The sequence below is a fragment of the Agelaius phoeniceus genome, chromosome 3 (genome assembly GCF_051311805.1).
Source record: "Agelaius phoeniceus isolate bAgePho1 chromosome 3, bAgePho1.hap1, whole genome shotgun sequence".
Taxonomy (NCBI): Eukaryota; Metazoa; Chordata; class Aves; order Passeriformes; family Icteridae; genus Agelaius; species Agelaius phoeniceus.
Window position 1 is genome coordinate 15,031,912 of NC_135267.1, and position 27,038 is coordinate 15,058,949.

General features: G+C 40.5%; 1 protein-coding gene across 1 annotated transcript; it reads left to right on the forward strand.

Annotated features, from left to right (window-relative positions):
• The first annotated feature begins 262 nt into the window (after positions 1–262).
• Positions 263–20,012, forward strand: RRAGD (Ras related GTP binding D). The gene is made up of 7 exons (XM_054629031.2): positions 263–778; positions 7,260–7,555; positions 7,963–8,162; positions 9,136–9,250; positions 15,008–15,150; positions 16,931–17,079; positions 18,663–20,012. The coding sequence occupies exons 1-7, from the start codon at positions 631–633 to the stop codon at positions 18,812–18,814; spliced, it is 1,203 nt and encodes a 400-aa protein (XP_054485006.1). The 5' UTR covers positions 263–630; the 3' UTR covers positions 18,815–20,012.
• The last annotated feature ends 7,026 nt before the right edge of the window (positions 20,013–27,038 follow it).

Here is a 27,038-nt window from a genome sequence, read left to right on the forward strand (position 1 = left end):
TATTTAAGGAAAGACTGGACATGGCACTTAGTGCCACTGTGTAGCCGACATGGTGTTCGGTCATAGGTTGGACTCAATGATATCATAGGTCTTTTCCAATCTATTTGATTCTGTGATTGTAAGGATTCTGAGCAGGGATGCTTGCAATAGAAGCGCCAGGTGCCCTCTCGGTGCCGCCGCTGGGCACACCTGGCCGCTCCGCTCGCCCACCGCGGCGCCCCGCACGCCAAGGGCAGCGCCTCGCGTTTGCACGGCTCCCACGGGCGTCTCTCGGTACAGCAGGGCCGGGGCGAGCGGCGGCGGCGCTCGGACCCATCGGTGAGCCCGCAGCGCCCGGCTATGCCCGCCGGCGCTGGGGTGCCAGCGGGACGGCCGGGCTTGGGAGCGGGCCCGGGCGAGCGCGGAGGCCCCGGCGGCCCCGGCGGCCCGTGACCGGGCGCGTCAGGTGACGCGGGTCACGCCGCCTCCCCGCCCGCCCCGCCGGCAGCTGCGCCGCGCTCCGCCAGCGCCGTGCGGGGGGAAGGAGGGGAGCGGCGGCGGGCGCGGCGCCAGCGCGGGACCTGCGCCCCCCGCGCCCCGAGCCTGCCGCAGGCAGAGGGGCCGCGGAGCCCCGCGAGGAGCGCGGCCGGCATGAGCCAGGTGCCGAGGAAGCTGCCGGAGGAGGAAGAGGGGGACGAGGAGGAGGAAGAGGAGGAGGAGATCGTGGGCTTGGCGGGCTACGCCGACGGGGCCGAGTCCTTCTCGGACGGCGACGCGGAGAGCGGCGGCGATGAGGCGTGTGAGTGCCGCTCGCGGCGGCCGCAGCGGCACCGGGGGCGGCGGGGAGCGGCGGGGCGGCGGCCGCGGGGCTGCGGGGGCGGCGGCTGGGGCTGCTCCCGGAGAGCCGAGGGGCAGCACCGGGCTCGGAGGGGGCTGCGGAGGAGCGGCCGGCAGCGAGCGCGGGTGTGGAGCGAGGCGGGGCGGGGGCCGGGGTGAGGCCGGGACGGTGGCGGGGTACGCAGGGCCGCCGCCAGGAGGTGAGGAGGTTTGGCGGCCCGCGGATGTGGGTCAGGGAGGAGGCGAGGCGCCCCGCGGGGTTTGGGGCGCGGGGGGAGCCGGGGCCAGCGGTGCGGGGAAAGACGAGGCGCCCAGAGGGAGGGCAGGCCCAACTGGGGACGGGGCTGGGCGCTGGGAGGCCGGGCGGAGCGAGGATGCTGCGGAGGTGGCCATGGCAAGGGCCGGGACGGGGACAGGGTGCTCGGTGGGTCAGAGGGTGCAGGGAGCTCTGAGGAAGGAGCAGGACAAGGCTGACAGGTAGCAGGAAGCGTTGGGAAAGAGGGAGGAGGCAAAGTGTGTGTGGTGTGTGTGTGTGTGTGTGTGTGTGTGTGTGTGTGTGTAATTTCTCATCAGTATTCTTCCAGTCTGGCGTGAGAGTTATTAGTTATTAGAGGCCACAGCTTGATGATGTGACCCGAGTGTGCCAAGGGTGGGGGGTTGGGTGTCACGCTATAAAAGGCAGCGGCCACACGCAGCTCTGTGTCCGGAGCGGCTCCGCAGCTGCGAGTGTCAGTCCCACAGTGGCAGGCTCTGCTGAATGTCCGTCTGTCTGTCTGTGCTTGTGGGGAGCCGCCTTACTCACTGCATGTCCGCGTCAGTATGGATGGTGATGCTGAGAAGGACGGGCTTACCAGGAAAAGCAGTCTCATTCAGTAGAAAAAGGAAATGCCAGCTCAGAGCCTGTTGCGTTCATTCAGAGCCTGAATTCATTCTTCTGAGACATATTTCACAAAGGAGCTTGGAGAACTCTCAGTATCACAGGATAAAAAAAGAAGTGCTTTTTTATAAGAGCATAATAAAAGGCCACATGCTTTAAGTCTATTTCGATATTAGCGTGCAGAACCCTTCTCCTTAAAGGCCCAGTCCTCCAGGCTGCCACGGGAGATGCTGCATTGACTAATGTAATTTTGGGGAGTGGAGGAAGGTCAGTGCTTTGAGTATAAGCCTTCATGGTTAAAAGCTATAGGAATGCTGGACTGTAAAAGCTGTAACTGAGATAAAATAAAGTCTTACTTAAACCTGCTAAAGAATTGCCTTTATTTTGATGCAAAGAGAATAAATTTTAATGTGATTCTTTAGTGCTACACTAGCTTAGTATTTTCTGTAGAGAAGTAACCTGTATACTGTCTTCAGACAAATTCATTTGGATATTTTTGAATAGGAACTTGTTAGACTGCTAAAAATTGCAATTGCTTCTTTACAGTAATACCAGAATATTGTGCTTAACAGAAAAAAACATTTACATCTGAATAGCAAAAGAAGACAGTACATGCAGGGACTATTTCACACAGGATTAAAACTGTCCAGATTCCCTGGTTTTCTGTTTCATTTTGAATTCTCCAGAGAAAGAGGCAGACAGCATCTGAACTAGAGGGGGTTGGGATTTGGCCCTGTGTTTTGTATAACACTGGGCTGCAGGGCAGGGGGCTTCCCCCTTTTTTTTGTCCTCTCTTCCTGGCTCTGTATGGCAAGTAGTCCAAAATTCAGTGTCACTGCCTCCACTTTTCCACAAAGAAAGAATGGAAAGGGCAGTATAAGAAGAACAGCTTCAGTGCATGGCTGTTGGCAGTGAAGAGAGAATCCAGGCTTAAAAGTAAAAGCATAATTTCTTCTTGTAAGTATGCAGAAGATTTCAAAACTTCACATTGGTCATCCCTCACCCTATACTGGGTTAGTGTCTCCATCTTCAGAGCTGAAACTATGGCTCTTGTCTTTTGTTTACACTTAGGGTCATATTCAGAGACCTTAAAACACTTAAATTTACATAAAGCCTAGTGATAGTTTTTATAGATGCAATTTAAAAGTGTTTAGAAGCAGGAAAGCCCTCTGCAGAGTGTCCCAAGGAAGTGGCTTTAAGACATACCCTTGCAGTGCTGCACTTGTGGCAGCATGGAACCTGGTCTTCTGGAAGAGACACTTCTGAGTTTTTTCTGTAGCCACAAGAATTTCTTTCCACCAGGTGTTTCTGCAATGTGTATGAATCCCCAGTAGCTGAACACCCTTCTTCATTGCATACAAGCTTTTTCTGTTAACTCTTTAGTCTTGGGCCATCTGTTAGCATTGAAGATGTTCAGTGCCTGTGTTTTGTAAGGGCATTGTCTTGACAGCAGTCCAAAGTGCTGCAAATTCCACAGTCACAGCAGTACTGGAAATGCTACAGGAATAATGGGTTTGAAGGTAAGAGTAGGAAGTTTGGAACTGCTACCTCTCCTTTGCATGGAAATGGTTAAAACTTAGTATAACTGAATTAGTGGGGAAAAAAAAAATCATCATTAGCTGTATTTGTTCAAACCTAGACTAAGAGGCTTGTTACCTTGCAGTTGGTAACATAAGCAAAATAATTCCTTTTGGCTTTATATTACTTGAGCAGATGAGCTGTGGTGTTTCATTTGGATGTTTGAAAGCTGGTGGGATGTACAGAATATGGCATCCCCATCCCATATGCCCACAAAGCATGGGTTGTCACCTGCTTTGACAATTATTTGCAGTTGATCTGTTACTCAGGATGGGCTTCAAAAACTGCTTTAGTTATCTCTGTATATCTAATGGCATAAAGGAGATACTAAAGTATTAATTGTGTACTGGTGAGACAGGTTGGGAGTGCTGCATGCTGTTCTCAACTCCTGGGAGCTGTGCTCTTCTGCGTGTTGCAATGCATGCAAAACGCTCCATAGGCAAGGACACAGCTGTGGTTAACAGAAGTTCTGTAAGGAATTGAGTGCTTTTCTGGGGGAAAGTGCTTTTAGGTTTGTTGAGTTAAATTTGTGAATACTTCAAAGGAATGGCCTCTAACCAGCATGGCTTCTGTTCTTTATGGCTGCTTAGAAAAGTTGAAATATGAAGGGCTCTTGATATGCATTAGAGACTGGCGTTTTACAACATTTACTCTTTGCAAAAGTGAATGAAGCAGGAAATGTGTGGCATCTCACAATGGGGAAAATTACCTTTCCCATTATAGAACAGAGAAGAGTTTAGTGTTTCTCTTGGGCATATTATGATCTCACTCAGTAACCTAGTCTGGGAAGTTGCAGTGATACATCTACTGGCATTTCTGTGGCAAATTAAAAAAGGAGTTGTCATGTACTCCTGCAGAGGAATGTGGGCAGGCAAAGCATCGTCCAATTCCTTTACATATAAGGTAATCTCTTAACTCTCTCTGAGAGGGAAGTGCTGCAGAAGCCTTGCTATCTCGTCAGGTTTGGATGATACTCTTACATTTCCCCGTCTTTGAACTGGCAGGATTTCAAAAGCTAAGTAACAGTCCTACTAGCAGAAGAGCTGGTCTTCATTATTCTCATCGCTAATTCTGTTTGCAGTTGCAACTGTATTTTTTTTTAGTATGGCTTTAATAGAAAGCAATTTCCTGCTATTAAGCATTACAATCAGTAAAAATCTAACAGCCTGGAATAATTTAATACCACAACGTAAAAACTCCCAAATTATTTAAGATATTTCTTCAGATATATGTGGGTTTTTAGATTGTTTCTCAAAGAAAAGGGAGTTAGGTATGTAGCTTGTCCTCTGGTTGTCTCATCAATGGTCAGAATCTTGGAAACTGCTGTCCACCTTCAACCAACTCTGAACAAAAGACATCTCAAAGGTTATTAAGTTCCCACAAGTTTGAGGAAAACTGGCATTCAGAAGAGAGGAGAAGTTAAATGAAGTGTCCTCAGAGGGACAAGTGAGCAGTTTTGTGTGTTCACTGTGGCAGCAGCTGGCAGACGGGTGTACACAGTGTAGCCAACTGAAATGTGCTGAGCTCCACATCAGCCACAGCATGTCATATCTATTATTTGGAGGAGATGTCATAAGACATACAGGAGGAAGTTGGTGTTTTTGTGGTGGGAAGAGGAAGGGGACACAAAGTACAAATCCATGGTAGATGAGACTTTGTAAGTTCAGTTGCATACAGAGCAAATGGGAGGCTTTTTATTTTTTTGCAACATGCAATAAAGCCTCAACTTGAAGCCTGTTCTTTACATGTTTTTATAAAGTCTTTACAAAGCTTTGAATAAATTATTTTCTCTTCTTGTGGCCAAAAAGCAGAGTGAAATGGAGTATACACCATTGACTCTTGCATATTTGGTTTGGTTTATTGACAAGGCTGTACTCCCAAAACATAAAATATCTTTACATCATCTTCTGGAGATGTGAAGTATTGTAGGCACATTTCTCCCAGCCACAGGAGTACTACCTCTGTTCAAGTTGATGGGAAGAGTAGAGGAGCATGTTGACCTCAGTTTCTTACTTCGTAAATTTTTTGTGTGTAGATCAGCAGAAGTGGCCATTGCTGTGTTTATTGGATGAGATTCTTACAGAGTTACCTATCCCTGTTCTGTCTGAAAGTGTTTCCCCTGTGCACATGTTCCTGCTTGGCAGTGTTCATGTGTGATAATTGACAAGAACACAGTCAGTGATAGTACCTGCCATGGTCCTTCAATTGCATTTGAAATGGACAGGATCCCACCGATAATGAGTTGAAAACTTCTGTCAGTCACTGGTGACACGGACCTGCACTGCGTGGCACAACCTCTCACAAGGCCAGTAGATGGTGCCAGGACATGTTTTATGCTAACACTGCAATATATTCAGTTTGAGAAGCCCTACTTCTCTGTCACTCAAATTTGGGAGGCACAAACAGACCTGAACATGGTTCTGTACCCTCCTGGCAGACATTCCCTGCTCCTTTGGTTCTGAAGGCTTCAGGCACACAAGAAGACGCAAGATGTGGTCACCACCCCTGGGTGCAAAACGTGCTCCTAGGCAAAGGATTCCTTTAAGCTTTCCCTCTTCTTTTGGCTGATAAGACTATGTAATAAATTGGCAGGTTCAAATTGTTACTGAGATTTCTTGTTTTGGATTTTCGTATTTTGGGAGTAAAGCTGACCACATATGCAGGGCATATTCAAGAATGATGCATGTGAATGAATGTAAGCCAGATAAGTTTTGCAATTCAAAATTTATCCCAGCAGAAAAAAAGAAAAATAAATGCAATGATGTATTATGTTGTGCTGTGAAGTATGATCTGGATAGTCTGTGGTGCAGTGGACAGGAGAAGGTCTACCAAACCTCACAGGATAGTATGTTTAGTCTGTTGTGTGATCAGTATTTTAAACCTGACCTCTCTGTACTCTGAGTTGTACTCTGTGGGTTTAGCACTGACAACTCATTTTTTTGTGCTGCTTGTGTTTGACGCTGCAGAGTCACAGAGGTGTTTCAAAGCTTTTTACATATAAGGGCAGTGCCATTTCACCTCAGCACCAAAGGACATTTCAAAGTTATAGGCCAACTAGATGCAGCAATTTAGACTTCTCTGGGTGTTTTGATTAGAGATAACCTGAAGCTAAAGTGTGTACAGGAATGGATAGCTACACATTCATGTCCTTACAGATATAACAGCATAGTTTACTGTTGGAACTACTTGATGCTGATATAACTGCATCAGCACCAGAAAAAGTAATGCCAGTTTCAAACTGGGGTAGGTAACACAATGAAACCCCTGTGTTCCCAGGCCTTTGTTTTGCAAATAGGCAGATGATATGCTGTAATCTTATTTATCGGATAACAAACCTTACAGATTGTAACATGAATTGCTGAGCAGCAAGTGAAATCCTAAGCACCTTAGAAAAGGACTCCTCATGAGCTCAGTACTGCTCACTGCTTACTCAGTAAGCAACATAGAAGCGCTGTGTGCCTGCTGAGTTGAACTCTTCCTGTAGCTCCTTGCATGTGTGATTTCATTTATTAGTTGATTGATTTTAGAGAAAGGCAGCCCTCAGGTAGAAAGATCATGCAGAGGTACTTCACAGAGTCTTACTCTGTTCTTCCAGCATTGTGATGTAGCTATCTGCTGGAACGGGTATTTGTTATCAGATGATACTCTTTTAAAGGAGAATATATGTGGCATAGTGTTAATTAGAGTAAAATTAGGTATTTAAAGATGTCTATGTGTGATAACAGATTTTTCACATACAAACAGAGCAGTCAAACCTTCTGCAGTTTGTCTTGGAGGTGAGAAGTAGATTTTCTGATAGCATACCCTCAGGGGCAAATAATTAAAGTCAAACTGCCTGTAGCACTGCTCTCTAAGCTTAAACATTGGTAACATTTGCATAAATTAATATAAAAATTTCATGAAAATAAATATCAAATGCATGTTATCTGGCAGTTACTAATTATATTGCCATAGTATATTCCTTTTCTTCTTGTGTGATTTTATTCAGTTTTGGATTTCAATGATCCCTTCAGTACTGAAGTTAAGCCAAGAATCCTACTCATGGGATTGAGAAGAAGTGGAAAGTCTTCCATTCAGAAAGTTGTCTTTCACAAAATGTCACCGAATGAGACTCTCTTCTTGGAGAGCACAAACAAGATCTGCAGAGAGGATGTTTCCAACAGCTCCTTTGTCAACTTTCAGATATGGGATTTTCCTGGGCAAATTGACTTCTTTGACCCTACGTTTGATTATGAGATGATTTTCAGAGGCACTGGAGCACTGATATTTGTTATTGATTCTCAGGTAAAAAAAGGGGCTTTAAGCTATTTTTTTTCTTCCTTCAGCAATAGACAAATGGGTTGGAAAGTACAGGGTTTTTCAAAGCAAATAAATAATCTACATCACAAACACACATTAAAAGAAGTCATTAAAATTTGAAGAGCAGCTTGGCTATTTTTAATCTCTCTCTGCAGTGTGTTTGGAAGTTAACTAATTTGTTTTAACATCTCAAGGTTCTTGCTCAGATTCGTAAGTGCTGACAGCATGAGATTGGTGCACATGCTGGATGTAGGCTCAGGCTTCTACTTAAAAAACACTAAAAAATCAAGCTGCTGTTGAGCTGTAGTACTATTTAAAAATAAGTATCATAAAATCTAATATATATTTTTAAATACTTTCCTAAGTTGTAGCTCTTCTTTTTCCTTTATTAGGATGATTATATGGAAGCATTAGCTCGGCTGCATCTTACTGTGACCAGAGCCTATAAAGTGAATCCAGATATCAACTTTGAAATCTTTATCCATAAAGTGGATGGTTTATCTGATGACCATAAGATTGAAACACAGAGGGATATTCACCAGAGGGCAAATGATGACCTTGCAGATGCTGGATTGGAGAAGATTCACCTCAGGTGAGAAAAGTTGCTGTGCAGTGAATGCTAAAGAGGAGAGCAGCTTATTTGACAAGTTACTATTTTCTGTCCTCTTGAACTAGCAGGCAACATGCTTTTGATATATGAAGGATAATCAGAGATACTTCATTTGACCTGAGCCAAAGTATCCTATTTCTGATTGCTGTCTAGAAGGGAAAGATGGAGAGCTGCTTAATAACAGATGACAAACATGCCACAATACTATCAGGTTTTGCTGCAGTTGCTGTCTTGAAATAAGTTGGCTTGGACACTGACAACAACCAGTAGAGTTCCAGGCCATGGAGTGTATATGCCACCACATCACTTTTGCCTCCTTTGAAAGCTCTGTGCCACATGGTCCCCTCCCAGTCACTCATCCTCACTGCTGCAGCCTGCTCAGAGCCTGCTTGGGAAGACCTGTGCTGTATCTTTGCCCTGTGTCTTCTGGTAAAATGGGTTACTGTAGCAAATGGTGACAAGTAGAGGACTTTGCAGGCTGGGAACCAGAGGACATCAAGTTGTCATGGCTTTCTGAGCAGTTTAAAGCCAAGTACAAATATATTAAAATGAGAGGCCTGCTCCATGAACATGCCAGTCTTTAGAGCTCGTAACTACTCCGCTGCATCACTGCACTGATAAATGGGTCCACAGCTTTCAAAAAGTACATCACAATAGGCATACTCAGTAACACCTCTCCTGAAATTTGATAAATATTTTTGTAAGAATACCAGCGTGGGAGTTGCATTAAAAAGTTTTACATTGAGTTCTAGATTTCACTGTTCAGGCTGGGGGGTTTTTTAGTATAGAGATTAAGTCTGTGTTTCAATCATATAATGACTTTTGATCACAGGGGGTAATTGCATTAGTGTAGGCACTTACTGTCTGACAATATTTTATTTCACTCATATTATGAAAGGTACATCATGTTCACAGTATGTGGCTAAAAGGAAAATGTGGTGACATTTTTTTCCAGCTTTTATCTGACAAGCATATATGATCATTCTATATTTGAAGCATTTAGCAAAGTGGTACAGAAACTGATTCCACAGCTCCCAACACTGGAAAACCTGCTTAACATCTTTATTTCAGTAAGTACTTACTATGTCCTTTGTCTGTAGATCTGGCTGTGTCCAACATGCATGTTTAGATATTCTATTCACTGCCTTCTTAGAGATCATGAGCAATGTGAACTCTCAGAGAAATTATCAGAACTTAGTTGAAATGCACCCCCATGCAGCTTGGTCTCACCTCCATGTCTATTAAACAGCATTGATGAGCTGCTGAGATACTCAGAGTATTTTCTGAGTCACATAAAGTGGGTTAGCTGCCATCACTTTTCTGCTTGTAACATCAATCTGAATGTTGCAAAAGTCTGTGCTGCATGTATATGTTGAAGTTGCACTTAAACCTTGTATAAATAAATATTTAAAGGAACATCATCTAGTCTGACCTCATATGGGGAGCTGTCTGTAGTGCTTCCCAGAATTAATTTTATTTTGTATCAGAAAGTTTACCAAGCTTAAGAAAATCTTCTTATGTCATGAAATTTTTAGATATAGATTCCACCACAACTTTCACCTCTTCCATATTTGCTCTGAAGGCCAGTTAGGGAGTTTTGTATATCTAGTGGTTTGTTACCACTGGGGAAGAAGTTGCTTGCTCCACTCTTCCTGTATGTCTGATCCCTTCCTTTCCTTCGTACTGGCTCTGACACTCACTTGTTCCCTCATGAGATTACTATATCATGCACTTATGCACTGCTTAATTTAGTTAAAAGCAGGTGATGGAGGAGTCCAACATGCTCTTGTTCTGACACAAGGTAAGAGATGGAAACATGGGCAGTGAGTGAAGGGGAGCACAGGGAGTAATTTGTGAAAAGGGGAAACTCCCTATTTTAGTGATCGTTATATCAGGTCATTGTGGCTCTGAAAACTGCACCCTTTCTCACAATATTCTAATTTTGTGCTTAGCATCTAGCACTAATTTCTGAAGCTTCAATTTCCAAGCGAGATACTTTGTTGTGTCTTCTTGTGATTTTGACATAAGAAATTATTTAATATCATTCAACAGTTTGTAAGATAAAATTAGACTTCATGGTTTCTCAGTGTGGAAATGGAGAGAGATAAAAGTTGGATGTGACAGGGAAAGTTAGGAATAGAGGAAGGTCATTCCAAAATTTATTCTCTTACTATTAAACAGCACCTTTATACAGTTTCATAATGAATAGTTCCCTACAAAGATCTGTTTCTTCCAAAACAGCTGGACTGTATACCAGTTATTATCATGAAGCCTCAAAACTCCATGGCGGAAAGGTAATGAAGAAATGATGACAACAATTCTAGAGCAATTAGACAGTCGTTTTGGCACACAGTCTTTCAGAGAAAGCTAGCTGAATAGCAGTCTTCCCTGTGCCAGAGTCACTCCAGTCACTCTATGTGAGTCAGATCTCTGTATGGAGTCTCCTCACTGTTTGGAGTTGGTGAAGGGTTTGTGCAGAATCTCCACATGAACTGAGCACAGGCAGCTTCCTGAATGACTGATGCCAATTGCTCATGTGTCTGGAACACCCAGCTCCAATCACACCTACAATATCAGGTACAGATTGTAAGGAAGAAAAAGTATTTCAAATAAATGGGATGTCCAGAAAAGTGAGGGAGGTGTGCTATTTCCCCTGTTCAGTATGGGAAAAGTCTCAGACTGTTTCTTTGCTCCAATTTCTAAATGACCTAGGGCCATGTGTAGCTGCATCACTATGTCCTCAGTATGCTTGCTATTTTTACAAGTATCTTCTGTCTGCAGACAGAGAGACTCAGAATGATTATTTGCAACCACAGGGAGATTAAACATCGTTCTCCTTCATACAATTAGGTAGGGGGTGCCTCTTTACCTTGGCAACTTAGTAGCAACAAATTTTGGCATGGATTTTGGTCACGCCTTATCGCAGGAAGCCAATGTGTTGGATATCAGGGCGGGGGTGTATTCGTGTTCTACTTCTCAGTTTCAGCGCATTCACGAGGAAGTGCTTTCATTTATGCCACAGAGACTTCCAACACAAAAAGCTGATGATTACAAAAATAGATCTGTGATCACTCTTAAGTTCACAGCAGGTTTTTTCCCCAGTTTATAACGCCACAGTGTGTGAGCATGTTTGAGGAACCATCAGTGTGATAATACTGCTTCTGCATTCTTTAATGTAACAGCTTGTAAGTCATTAAATAATTAGCACTAAAAATCCACCTTAATCTTATCTAACACACCAGCTTCATATAGAAGGATGCTTGTTTCTTAGTTACTCTGGCCTTATTAACCAATCAAGTTGTGTGACATGGGAAAGTGTATTTTCATTTGAGGTTGTTTGGTCTGTTTTGAGGGATATTAAAAAGTATGTGTTAAGAAAAACAATTATTATAGTAAAAATAAAATTATATACAGTTTTGATCATTTAATGATTTAAATTTTGTAATCTGTAAATTCAAATGTAGTGATAAAAATTAATTCACGAAATCTGCTGTGTGATGTAAGGCCTGTTTAAATAATTGTCTAAAATTCATTACTAACTGGATGTGACTGGCAATATCCTCTTAAGTTCTTTTGACAGTCGCTTTTTAGGGCCAAATTCTGGCTTACTTTCATACATTAAAGACAGAAAAATATAGGCCTGCTTACCTATCCTAGGAATTGGAGGAATACTACCACTTTTACTGAACTCATTCTATTTAAGGAATAGAAACTGTCTTCTACATCATCACACCCCATACAGTTGAGAGACATGGTTTGAATTTCAAGTACCTCATGGTTTTTACCTATCCAAAATAAAATCTCATATATTCATTGCAGATTTTTCACAATGGCTCTCTTGGTTCAGATTAACCATGGAATATTCTTACATCAATTCAGAGTGCCTTTAGCACATGTTGCATCTTCTCTGCAGACTGTAGGGTTGTGTCAGAGAGAACTGGTGTTTATTCATGCCCTCCTCTCACTTAATCAGTGTCAGCCTTTCATTCAGTAAAGAACCCACAGCTCCAGTAACAGAAACAGTTGATTTCTTATTGTAGTTTTCCCTAAGCATTAATGATGTAATGTCTCTTTGGCTATTACTTTTAATCCACCTTTTCTGTTTTTTTATGACTTTTTATTATTATTTCTACAATTTCTGTTTGGGTTCTTTTGTGGGCTAGGGGTAGCAGGTGGAGGGTGGAGTGTTGAGTAGTTTCCACACAAAAATTCTGGGAAATCCTTTGCCTTTTTGGTTACAGTTGTACTAAAAACCCTGGCAGATGAAATATTGGAAGGCATGTGGGTAAATTTAGTGGTTACTACTCCTGGCAGTCCATCCATTTCACAGAGGTTTCTGTTACCATACAAGTTCTAAAGAAGCAAATATGTGCAGTTTCTCAGCAGGTCCTACCACAATGGATCAGTTGCAATTGAAAACAAGCATAGTTTGAGTTAAGAGACCAATTTCTGCCCTTAGCCAGCAGGTGTAACTGCTGGCATGGCAGAATGTCTCAAGACATTCATGGCAAACGTTCAGAAAACTTTCTGAACTGTCACTGAAAGTACAGGCAGGCTGCAGCACCTGGAGCTCTGAGATGAAAAAATCACTTCTCATTTTTAAATGTTATTATATTGTCACTGGCATCTTAATAATTTAAAGTGCATCTTACCTGTACAGCTTAAATCATTGCTATGTCTCTCTTTTTGTAATACAGAACTTCATTATTGACTTCTCATGAATGACACTGCAGGGCTCAAGTTTCAGCTTCTTCTGTCTGAGATGACTTGTATTTTCAAATACAATTTTGGCAATGAGTTATAGCTATGTACTTACATGATATTTCAAAAGAGTCTTGTAATTAATCTTATTTGACAGCATCTGTTGAACTGTGTGAGGTGCTGTCAGAATTACTATTTAAAAAATAAAATTACAGAACTCCTATATGTGGCCAGAACAACCAGCTTAAATATGCATACATTTTTGTTCTTTGTGCTCAAAGAACATAGACTCATAGAACCCTGAAGGCTGAAAAGCACCTTTAGAGATCAGCTGCTCCTCAGAGTCAGGCCAGTTACAGCAAGTTGGTTATAGCTGGGTCCAGTTCAACTTTGTGCATTTGGAAGGATAGAAACACTACAGATTCTCAGGTCAGCATGTTCCCAATCCTTCACCGCTCTTCTGTTAATTTTTTTTTCTTGTATCAAGTCAGAATTCCAGCCTGTGCCTTCAACATTGTAGTTCTGAGAAGAGCTTGGCTCTGGCTTCTCTGAACCCTTACATTAGGTATTTGTAGATAGCAGTAAGTCTTCTCTTCTTCAGGTTGAACAAAGGTTCAACCATTTCTCTGAGACTCTCCTTGTACATTCTGTGCTTCAGCCTGTTTACCTAAGGTATCCACAGTGTATACTTTGTTTTTAATATTTTTTTATTACTGACTTACTGAAATAGGCCACTCAGAGATTTTTTCCATTATGAAATACAAGAAATTCACCTCTCTACTCTGTTATTACTAATGGATGTTTGCAGCCTTAGCTCTGTGTGCAGTGATGGATGAATGATGCCTCTTGAAGGAGAAAATGCCCAAAATACTACTGGCCATTGTTCAGTAGCATATCTAGTGTTGGAAATTTTTCTTCCTATTTCAGGAAATATGGAAAGCAGGAGAGTCACTTTAGTTACTTAACTATGTGTTAAACAGTTGACTTAGAAAAGAAGGAAGGAAAAATGGAAAAGTTCTGTAACTGTACAAAAGAAGCAAAAACTCGTTAGGGATTTTCAGTGTGGTTTATGGTGGTTACAGAACTACTGTGGCAGCAGTCCCAAACCCTGTTAAAATGGGAATCCCATTTCTGGAGACAATTCAGTTGGATGGAGAAAATTGCTTGTCTCCCCATATAGATGGATACTGAAGAGTATTTTATAGCTTGTGCTTTAGCAATTTTGGGAAATTGCCCATTTTTCATGCTGGGACAGGTGTGCATGTGTAATCCTTTGACATCAGCCAGCAAGGCTACTGTTTTCAGTTAAGAAGTACACTTTTTTTTTTTTTTTCCAGGAAGCAGAGGCTTATGGCAGTTTACCTTATCTACACAGAGTAAGAGCTAGGCATTCCTGGCTAGCTTCTCAGAGCTGTGAATACGATACATCTCCAGTATGGAGAGTGTCTTAATCAGCTTGGCAGGATCACAGGAACACAGCTGTCATCATTTTAGCAAGCCTTAGCATTTTAAACATGGCTTTAACTCCCAGTGCTACATGAAACCTGAAGGCACCAACACAACACTGGTCTCTCTCCTGTGATCCTAAAAGATGTTCTACAGAACCAGACACTAGAACAACTACAGACTGCAATGGAAAAATTTCTTAATTTCCTTGGAAATCAGTTCCTGAGCAATACTGTCTTCTTTGTCCATCAGTGTTTTCTTTCTCTTGTTTCTATCTTCTCATATGCTCACTTAGAATAACTTTAGATTGCCGCTTTCTTTTATGTCTGTTGCTACAATTAAAACACCAAAATCTTGAACTTGGAATATTTTTCTGCTCCCCCCTTGCCCTCCCTTATTTTCCACTGAAAAGAAATCTCTCCAGGTGGAGCAGTTAGGGAGTGTTACTTGGCATTATGTCTGCGCAAAGGCAGAAAATGTTGGAAGGTTTGTGAGCATTATGGTTTGCTACAAATACAACAGTGCTGTATGTACAGTTCTTTCAAAATGAGCTTGATTGCAATTTATTTTCTTTAGCCTAGACTTTTTGTATAACAGGCAAATAAAGAAACAGAAAAGCTTGGGGTTAATTTGAAAACATGGATTCCACTTTATTTTTCTTTTTTTCTTCTCTTGAATAGAATTCTGGGATTGAAAAAGCATTTTTATTTGATGTAGTCAGTAAGATCTATATTGCAACAGACAGCACTCCAGTGGATATGCAAACTTACGAGCTCTGCTGTGATATGATAGATGTTGTGATTGACATTTCTTGTATATATGGGTAAGTAAATTGTGAATGTTTTTCATAAAGCTGTGTACTGAGAATCTGAATAGCCTCAAAATTCCAGTGATGTGGGTATAAACCATAGTGAGAATGGGTATTTTGCCAGGACAGGAGAGGAGAAAACGGCTGGCTTCTGAGGTTCCCAGCAACAAGCATTGTTCCCTGTTTAGTCCCTTTTGTGAGCATCTTCCTCTTTCTATGCTAATAATTTTATTTGGAGGAAGAAGTCAGAAGAAACCAACCTAAAATAAAAGGAAACCTCATCTTTTTTTTCCCTAGGGATGAAATCAACAGAGGGATGCCTCCTGTTTTAAAAAGAAGTAGAGCCATATTGAGTTTTATTTAATAGCCAGTGGCCTCTAATAGCCTCAGAGAGTTGTTTCACTCTCATTTCAGTTCTCTGTTTGTCCTCTATTCCCTATATGACCTTTCTGGGTTTTTTTCAATTTCCCCTTTTTGTACACTACCAAGTGGAAATCTCCTGGGCTGGCATGTACATCTCCTTGCAAGTTATGTGTTCAGTGGCTGGGTCCTTGGCCAAATGTAATGCCAGCCCTTCCTGGGAAAGGCAGGGGCACATTAAGAATTAGTGCACTAAGATGCTTACACTTGGAGGCCAATGCACAACATGCTTAGAGAGTGGTAGGCTGGGCTAGCTTTGCATTTGTACCACTGACAGACTTTTTGCTCTCTGGGACAAGGTACAAGAGAGAGTCCTGGTGCACATGTGCAATAAGCACTGGAACAATAAACTTGAATACTTAACCTAAAATCTCTAAAGTTTGTATATTCTACTGTGTGTTTCAGATTTTGGAGTCATCACTTCAGTAGCTGTGTAAGAAATTGTTTTACAGAGGTACAAAATAAAGGATGCTGATTTTTGTAAAGGGAAGGATTCTGCTGTGTAGTTCAAAAGAGTGTGTATTTAATAATTACGTGTACAACACCACTTATGGGGCTCTTTATTTACAAAATATCATTCTGCCACTGTACTTGTGTAGCCATTTAGCCTTTATCACCAGAGATCTGCTTGCCATTTTTTAGCTACAGACTAAAGATGATATTACAATTAATTTTTTGTCCTCTGTTCCTGGAGCATCTGTGGAACTTGCCACTTTAATATATTGTTGAGACTAATTGTTCTGGGAGGTTGGTGATAACTATCCATTTAACAATATCTGTGTGTGCATTCAGGAATGAGGATGAAATTACAATGTTACAATGTTACAATGTACAAAACCATACTACAGTTATCATCATGACACAGCATCTGTGAACGAGAAATCTCTTTTCATAATATGATGTTGCAAAAGCAAACATCTCATGAGGAAAGTCTCATGATGTCTTAAACCATCAGTCAGCTGCTACCACTCAAGCAAGGTTACTGGGTTTGGAGTTATCCGTATAGACCTACTGTTTCACGTTTTATAAGTCATAATATAAAGCACTGATTTAAAAAAAAAAAAACAGCCTTGTGGGAAATGGGTGGTAACTTACTGAGGAAAAAAACAGGTTCCAGTTCAGACACTTGGCAATCAAACCACCTGATTTCTAGCCCCAGATCTAAGGTTTGGTGTGTGATATGATAAACAATTTAATCTCTTTGTCTTCTTAGTTTAATGGTGTGTAGTTTGAGGAAGAGTCTCCCTGAAAGATGAAAATGAAGATTTCATAAAGTTTGAGATTCTTTGGTGAGAAAAATAATGTAACAGTACTTTTGTTAACTAATCTGTTGTCTTGTCTTTTCTTGTTTGTTTGTTTGAATACTGCTCTTTAGGCTTAAAGATGATGGCACTGGAACCCCTTATGACAAAGAATCAATGGCAATCATAAAACTGAATAATACAACTGTCCTTTATTTAAAAGAAGTGACAAAATTCCTCGCTCTTGTATGTTTTGTCAGAGAAGAAAGCTTTGAGAGAAAAGGTATTTTCCCCTTTTCTAGTATTGCATTAATTTTCCCTTATATTAGTGAGTTAATGAATAACTGAGGTTGTCATTAGCTGATAACAGTTTCTAACTGTATCATAAATATTGAGGTAAGTACAGCTTGATAAACCTTACATAACATTTTTAAAGGGATGAAAGAACTTGTGCAGGCATTAAGATGGGATGAAATCATAAACGTATTTGACAAATTTCTGATATGAAAGTATTTCAAAGTTTACATCCAATGCAGTAAAGCTTCCACCTGCAACTGTAGACTGTGTTAGTTTATATTGACTGACACTGATTTGTGCCTGTTGACACCAGCATACACATTTGGAACAGCTTGCCTGCCATAACCAAGGGAAAAATTTTGAAACATGTCTGCTGGACTGTTTGAGAGCCTGGTGAGCTTTTGATAGATCTTAAATTGGTCAAACGTCTCTTCCATACCCCTACCACCTTTATTGCCTATGAATGTTGGATGCAGTTGCTTTCTGTAGAAAGCATAAGAAGCGTTATTTCTGCATACTTACTAACAGCACTGTTTCAGAAGACACCATGTTGAATAAACATCCCTTAGGGTTTGTCCATAACTGTGTGAGGTTGTTGTGTCTGCATAGTTGGGACACTTGGTAGCCCTTCACTCTTCTGCAGTACGGTGCTGGTATTATAATGGAGATGAGCTTTTTGTGCCTCATGAATTCCAAGTAATATTTTGTCTGAACTACAGGAAGACAGAAAACAGTTTCTGGGGAAAAAAACCAAAGTATAACATGGTGGATTTAAACCACTTAAAAATATGCATCTCCTCTTAGGGAAACTAAAGTAGAAAATGCTGCAGTATTTGAGTTAAGAAAGCTTATGACATTAATATTGAATGAGGTCATGAGCTCAGTACCAAAATTATATTGTGATATTACAGAATTGTAGCACTCAGTAAATCGTCCAATTGACTACCAATATGGCTTTACAGCTTTTCTGTGGGATTACATTCAGCCCACTGACATGGTAATGTTATCTGCCTATTATGTAAGTATCTAATCTAACAGCATGTCTATTGTGTTACTTTTTAATTACAGTGTAAGATGAAATACAGCTGGCTGAGATTTGGTAATAGTTCTATCAAGTATCCATTTCAAAGTTTATGTATTGTCAAAAATTGAAAATTTCTTAATTAATAGATGGTACTTATTTTTATCGCAGTTATTCTGTAAAGCAGATTTCCAAAGTGACACCATATTTTTGAAAGATTTCAGTTTTTCTTCTGGTATACTGAGCATTTCTTCAAAGCCCTTTATTAAATTAAGGATCTGTTATCTGCCAATGAACTTCTATTTGATTTCTCTTAAAACATACCAGTATATATAGTAGCAGACGTATCAAGCTGTAATGCTTACTGAATTATTTGTATTTCTCAAATGTGCTTTTGCTTAGCACAGAAAAAATTCCTGGACAGTTCACTGAATATGACCCCCAGACAGAGAGTATGGTATTTCACTAAACAGAATATAAGCAATGTTTTCATTACCTTATTTATATGAATGTCTTTATTAATATGTAAAACATTTCTGTCTCTGTAGGATTAATAGACTACAATTTCCATTGTTTTCGAAAAGCCATACAAGAAGTATTTGAAGTAAGAATGAAAGTAGTAAGATCTCGAAAACATCAAAGCCACCTGCAAAAAAATAAAAGACCCACTCCCAATGGGACACCAAGAATGCCACTGTAACTGAGGTTTTCTGGCAATGTGGCAAGCAAAGTTTTCATGAAGTTGATGTGACTTCTGCATCTCATTGCACTGAGGGAAGAGGAAAACAAATGGGACTGATGTATTATATGAATTTTCCCTGAACGTTCAGAAAGCACTGTTTAAATATTTTTATCCAATCAGTTTTTTTCATATAGTGAGCACTTTGAGCAAAATGTTGTATATATAAACATTGAGGTGAGCACTTGTAAGAATTTTCTTAATATATGCTGTAAACCTTTTTCATGCCATATTAAGAAAAAACAGCTGTGACAGAAATACTGGGTACATAATTTGCACTTTTTCATGTTTTCCTTGTGGACTTGGACTTTGATAAACTTAGTTTTTATGGTGATTTTGATGCATGGTGTCAGGTAAAATGTATGCTGTAGTTTATTTACCTGCTACAATCAAATTGGTTAGTAAACAATTAAGAAAACTTGGTACAATGCCTTTTAAAATTTGTGACAGCTAATACCTAACATTCATACAGATCTAATTTCATATATTTTTCAATTTGTAAACTGAAGAATAATATTGAAGTATTACAGCAATAAGCACCTTACCAGGAATCGTAACTGGTAGGTAAATATTAGCTTTTATAAAACAGGCTTTTGGCCAAATTTCATCCGGAGTTCTTCTTAACACTGGTCATGCCCTCTCTTGGGTCTGGTTTTATTATTTACCTCAGCATATACCACTAAAATACCTTTCTATAAAAATGATTTTGTAAAATGGCTCTATGTTGCACTGGTATTTTTATAAGGCTTCAGAGGAGTATGTTGTATCTGTACAGCTGGATTTACATTGCTAAGTTTGTGTTGAGAGCCTGCGTGTGTACAGTTGGTGCAATGAAGAATCTGTATGTATTTCCACCCTGGCATTCTGATGTACTGATAAGTCATAAAGGTGTGAGCACTGGGTTCTGATTCCCTCTATCAGGGGTACATCTGTGATTGAAATCAAGACGAGACCATTAAAATGAGGACTGGACAATCTACCTGCTGTAATAATCAGCGTACATCACTACTTTTTATTTTAATATTGAACATGGGCAGATTTACCACAGGATCAGCCAGGACAGCAGAGGACTCTCAAACCTAAAAAGTAACACTTTCCATGTTCTGTATTGAGTGGTTTTGTTTAATTAGTGATACAAAATTATAATTTCTTGATGGAAGGGGAACTCTTAATTTTTACCAATTGCATGCGCAGTCTAATGGTTTTGTTGGCAGCTTTTGGGAGTGAGAAGAACTTGACCAGAATGGGAAGCAGCTTACTGTACACCAGAAACAGGTAAGGGAAAATGTACCTTATTCACAGCTAATCTGCCCCTAGCCAAAATAGCTCTGGGGACAGGCAGGAGGATGGAACCAATGGCTTTGTCAAGAGTTGTGTGATAAGTAATGCAGTTCTAGGGGCTCAGAAAGGTAAGAAATACTGATAATAGTGAAAATCACTGATCCTGGTGCTGGTGACAAAAACAGTGACAGTAGCTGTAGTCAAATCAGAGTGTTTAAAAAACAGAGTTCAAATTCCTTTTAGTACTGTCACCACCCATCATCTTAGTTGAGGGCAATTCTTCTGACTAGCCCCTCAGTTAAAGTAATGCAAAGCTGTTTTCAGAGTTCACCAAAGCAGTGATGGGTAAGAGACACCTTTTGACAGCTTTCCAGTCCACAGGACTTTCACTGAAGGGCTGCTGTAATTTCTGGCCATGTGTTTGTCTTTCATTTTGTTGAGATTCCCCCACTGGGTCACAATCTCTATCCTCCCTTTGCCCCACCAGGTGTAGGTGGCTATGTGGGACTAAGAACACCTACCAGGCTGGGCCAGATAATTTTGTTGTTGTTGTTTTTATGTGTAAATTATCTCTTCATAGTGGCTATGGTATGAGTCATAACTAAATGTACCTTCCATAATTTGGCCTGAGTTCTATGTAGCCATGCATGCCCTTGTATTAGAGACTATCACCTTGTTTAAGACAGTGAAGTTGCCTCTTGTAGTCCCATCTAGAATTTGAAACAGACTAGCATAATTTAGTGAAGGTGATTTTAGCCAACATAAATTTTCCAATTCGATATTATCAGAGTAAATGTAATTTTCATCAGGTTACTTATGTTTCAAATATAAAATTTAAAGAATGTTAAAAATTCATTAGTTTTAGTGTTTAACTTTTGTATTTTCAGGTTAGGTGATAACTCATTTCACTTTTGAGTAATCATTTTCTAATGTTTTAGCTGAAGTGATTGGACACTGAGTGAGGCATGCAAGGTTCTTTTTACAAATATATTCTAAAACTTGCTTTTTCTTTAAAAAAATCTTTTAAATTTTATTGAGATTCTAGTTTTTCTTTTAAAGAAATTAAATACCCCATGTGCTACAAGAGCCACTTAAAGCAGTGTTGATACACCTTTTCTAAAATTAGAAATTGTGGAAGAAGTAATTACTTTCCAAATAGTCCAGTATTTCTAAAGTACCTGATCCATGAGTCTCCATTTCTTATTTAACATTGAAGTTGACTAGAAATGGTAGGGACCATTAATGAATAAGCCATGTCTTTTTAATATGCTGGTTTACAATAAACCCAAACCAATTTAGTATCCTGTAGACATTTTAAAGTCAGGAGCTAGATAACTATAAAATACTGTTTCCAAGAACTTGTTATAGTTGAGGAAATCCCTGTAAGTAATGCAACAGGCAGCAGCTCAGGCAGCAGAGTGTGTGAGGGGTTCTCTGAAGGGTTCAAATGCACCTTTGAGCATGCATTGGAATGGCTATTTAAAATGTTACAGTGCTGGAATATGTTTCTAAAATCTGGTGATTACCAACATGCTGTGCATTAGCATGGAAGTGTAATTGACAGGAGCAAACTACTCTGATAAAGCATAATTCACATGGATCATTTGAGCTCTCATGTTTCATGATAGAACAGGGTTGTTTTTTACACTAAAACAAAAATTCTGTGGTTTCTTGCATGTGAAATTGCACTCCTGATGATTTGATACTAAGGGAGCTCATTCTGTGAAAGTACTGCAGCAATTTTTAAAAGAAATGTTGACCTATGAACTCCCTCCATCTTTATATGCATCATCAGAGTAAGTGGAGGAATTAAAGAAAATAACCCATAATTGTATACAGTAGCAACTGCTTGCTTTAATAACATATTTATTGTGCTGTCATTTGCAACAGTCATTGTAGAATATTTTTTTCTCAAATTGAACACTGGGGTTTTCCTATTTTTGTACCGATGATGTACATGACATCATGTCATGATTTTTGTGCTGCAGCTTTGTCCTGTTAGATGGACAGATACATTAACACCAAAATTTCTTACTCAGATTCTAAATGTTTATATATAGCTGCGTGTGAATTTACTCAATTACAGATAAACACATCAAATTCTCCTATTTCAGCTATGTGGAAAATCAGAAATAAGCTTGATTGGGAAGTTCTTTTGGGCTCCTCTTATATGGTGGCATATGGTTGACATCCCACTTGATTTCTCACTGTATTAATATTTGCATATTAGCTCATGCACATATCTTCAAATAGCTACATTTAAAAATGACACTAGCAGATTGCTGCTTTTAATTTGTTTTCTCCCTGGTATCTGTGTTACGTTTCTCAGTTTGCTGTCTCTGAATTTCATATTTTGCTGTAACCAGGTCTGATACTCAGTTTCATTGGTTCCTTCCAGCCTATTCCCTTTGGTTTGTAGGCATTATGAGGCACAAGCTAGGTCTTGAGCTAAAACCTACTGAAAAAATACTGAGTACAAAAACATCTAAATTGTAGAAATCCATTACATGCTATAACATCCCTAAAAAGACTCAACATATTTATGTAATCCTGGTTTCTATGCATGCTATAAAATATGTATTGATATTGAAGTTACAGTTTATGTCCACAGTCAGATTTTAAACATTTCTTAATCATGTCCAGAACATGATTTAAAATTTAAAAAATATATAAATATAACCAGGACAAAACCCCCTAGTGCAGCAGTTTATCACAATGTCTCTTGGACTAAACTAACATATTTTTGATAAGGTAAAAGATTTTCATGAGACTAGTCAGAGAAGATAGTCTACTGAATATTCCCCTGAATACCTGGACCTGCTACAAGTAAGAGGGATTATTTATTTCAGGATTGCTGAATAGCAGAAGTAAAAGAGAAAAAAACTCATTGATGTCCTTTCTTTAAAAAGAACCAAACCAAAAATAAGAACAAGCCAACAACTAACATGCACTAGCCTAAATTGAGAAACTGGGATTAGACACATGGATGAGTGCAAACATGAGAGGCAAGAAAAAAAGTACAGAGTGGCCAAAGGTACAGCATATAGGCCAGAAAATTATTCAAGCTGCCTTACACAAAATGTTCAGGGTGGATATTTGGAGGAATTTCTTCACAAAAAGGGTGATTAAACATTGAAATTGGCTGCCCGGGAGGTAATGGAGTGATTAAACATTGGAATCAGCATCCCTGGAGGTATTTAAGGAAAGACTGGACATAGCACTTAGTGCCATGGTCTAATTGACCTGGTGGTGTTTAGTCAAAAGTGGGACTTGATGATCCCAGAGGTCTTTTCCAACTGAATTGATTCTGTGGTTCCATGAAAATATAGACCAAGGAAAGATAATGGGCTTATCACAACAGTGTCAGCCCCAGGGAGGTAGTGTGGATGAGGTCGGTTACACCACATGGTCCTCAAAGGTCCAAGTAGTTGACAGGGAAGAACAGGACAGTATCAAAACTGCCTTTCCTATTTCAGCAGGATTTACCCCTTGTGTTTTTATCTCCATTCAGTGCAAACTAAAAGCCATTCTGAACTGTGCTAAACTGTAGTGTCAGTACAAATATAACTATAAACCATATGAATGCATTCACACTGGAAATCAAAAATAATTCTAAAGCAGGAAAGCAGCACAGGGAGAGCAAAGAGCCTGACTACATCCAAGAGAAACCTCTCCTTGTCAGGGAAAATGTGTGTAAGTCATGATGTTTCACTTCCTTGAGCATGCTAGCATCAGGGAATGCTATAGTCTTGACTCACTTTCCCATCAGCACTGCAAGTTTCTGACCCAGATGAACCTGTGTTTGCATTTAGGTGTTTCTGTGTCAGGTAGGTGCCCCCTCACCCAGTTCAATCCATGCATCACTGCAAATTCTTGGTCCTCAAAAACCTAGCCTGCCTCCTTACTCCTTCCCACACAAACCAAGTCTCAAACCTAGTGCATGCTTCTAGGTAAATACTGCCCTAGTCCTTCCTCAGCTTTCTGTTATCCAGAAAAAACAATCATCCAACAGTTTGGGAGCCAGTAGTGCTTTCAGACTCCTTCACAACTAGTGCTGCAAGCTCTCTTCTGCAGCTGGAGCTCCTCTTAATGCTGCTGATAAAACTGCATAATGGGATGGAGTGATGGATGCCCCAGAAATAAAACCTTTCAGCAACACTTCTGGGGTTTCTAAAAGCCCCACTATCCAGGGCCATCATTCAACTCCAACTTGTTCTGAGGTTAAGTCAGCTGTGGATTGAATTCTCCCTTTGCTTATGCACATCCACCTCTGGGTTTAGGGCTACTTTGATAATGAGAGCCATCTGGGCTGTGGGAAATGTAACCTGTTTCAATTCCTTTTGCAAGGTAGTATGCAGAGAGAATGGATGTGCCTTCTGGGAAAACAGTAGTGCCAGATCTAAAGGTCCTGGGACCATCTCTTGTCTCCAAAACCTGTGCTGAGAAGTGGAACCATACTCTGTTTCTCTGCAATTCCCTTTTCAATGACTGAATTGTCTTCTGGTGAGCCAAATGGTCTGATCCACAAATTGCTTCTCTTTCAATACTCCTTTGAAGCTGATTCAACTTCTTTGGACTGTCAGTATGCCATCATGCTGTCTTGGTCTCATACCCTAAGTGCTGAATGCAAGTTTTGCAGCAGAGACACTCAAATTAATTCACTACCACCATTCCTGTTCCCCTTGCTCAGCAGTGTTTCCAGCTCTGTTCCTTCAGTAATTTCATATTTCAATTCCACATTTTCTGTCTATAAAGCAGCAGTTGTCATTCAAGTTTTGTATTCTTCATGAAGTCTGTTATGCAGAAACTTGATTATTGGCTTTAAATTTAGTATTCTCTTGACAGATTATAAATGCCTTTCTGCTTTACTCAGTACACCCTCTCCCATGAAATCTTCCAGCTCCCATGAACTAAATGGATTCATAAAAGTTCCTTAGCATGGAAGAAGTTCTTTCCTTCTTCCCTCCCCTTTTTATATTGCTACCATTAATAGTCCTAATTAAAAGCTATAAATCTGTAATTTGAATAGTTATGACAACACCAGACTGCACAATTGTTTTAGCTTTTGTAATTTCAGAGTAAGAGTAGCCTCTGCAGCCTGCATCTCCTGTGAGTCTGTATCCTCATGGGTCACCTTACTAGACACCTTTCAGCAATGAAAAAAAAAAGCCTGGAAGCAGATACAATTTACCAGAGTACAGTAATAATTTATTGGTTAATATAGGTAGCTGTGATTAGCAAGCTATTAGACTAAGCATTAACATGCTCACGTCCCCATGCAAGACAACAGATGAGTATTCTCTGGCTCAAGTGTCACCACACTGCCATCTTTTGACTCTCTGCCTTTTCCTTCCAGCATTTTACAGCTTTTTAACACTGCTGCCTTTTCTCTGGACCATATGTCAATAGCCCAACCTCCATCTCTTGGTCTCTCTTGCCTTATGTGGCTCTGCCGTGCAGTTTTCTCTAAGACTGTCAAACCAAGGTTCTGGGATTGAGCCCGACCAGGGCTGGGCTGTGGAGCCCAAGCAGCTGAGAGTGACCATGCAGAGGAGAGTGACCTGGTATTAGGCAGTGGAGATCAGGTCAGTACAGTCAGCTGGAGCCCAGAGAGCAATGCAATTTGCCAGAGGGTAGGCATATTTGGTCAGCAGAGCCACTCTCGGGGCTCTCCCAACTGTTGTGATTAGGGCTTTAGTCCAAGTGTCCACATGGATTCCTTATGTTATTGAAGGCACTCTATGCACTTCACCTGCTGCTGCTTTGTTCAGAATGGCAACAGTATCCCATACCTTTCTGCTCTGTATGGATATCTGGCATACCTTAGGATACCTCAGACAGCATCAGATGCTTCTCTGTGCAACTGAACCAAGCCACAGATTTCCACTAACCATTTGAGAAACTCCTGTGTGTCCCAGATATCTACAAAGGGCCGGTGAAGACAGCTGGTAACTCAATATATCTTGGTTAATGACACAGTAAGCTAACACCATTTGGTAAATGCTTTTTGAGGAACTTTAAATAAACAGCCAGCTCACCAATCCTTTATTTCTATTGCTGAGTCAGTCAGAGCTGTATGTAAGCAGCTGTATGCAAGCAGGAACATGCAAATGCACATTAAAGTGGTGAGTAACAGTTTTGGAATGGATGGGGTGGAAGGACTTACTTGATAGCAGTCCAACAGACATAACCCTGAGTGCTTTTCCTCTGCCTGATGTTTAATTGTGAGAACCAGTGCTCCCTTCCCAGAAGAAAGCTTATGGGAGTAAGTTAAAATGAAGGGACATGCAGAGGAACTCACATACAGAAAAAGTGACAAGACAATCTGGGGCCTGAAGCCCTAAAGAGATCACGAAAAACTGGCTGCATGGGTCAAAGGCTATGCCCAGCCTTTTCTCCTGAAATAGTGGCACTGGAGCAAAATATTTTTAAATTTTGGTAGTTTGCAACTGCCTCCAGCTAAACAGTGTGCTCTGCAATTTGCATGGTGAGGAATAAGCACCAGAGAAAATTTCTGCCGTTATCAGTAGCTGCTAAGGACAGAGTAACTAAATCAGGGAGGTTCAGAGTCGTGAACAGCTGTCACTTGGACACAGATTCAGCTTTGACTTGTGGCTTTGCACATGTCTTCTGAACCAGGAAATCATCTGAACTATTACAGCAATGATGCCAGAAGATTGTGAGTCAACTGGTTGGCATGATTCTGCTCATTCTTCAGGGAGTAAAGAAAAGGTGAAACATATGTACCTTTATTTTGACTTCACATTGTGAAACATCTTATTAGTTCACACTAACTCTGCACCAATGGTCCAGATTGGGCACTTGCTTGCTTCATCAATTAAAGCAATCTGGTAACTTTTTTCCCTACTATCCTTCTTCATTTCTGAAATAATGCTAATTAAAA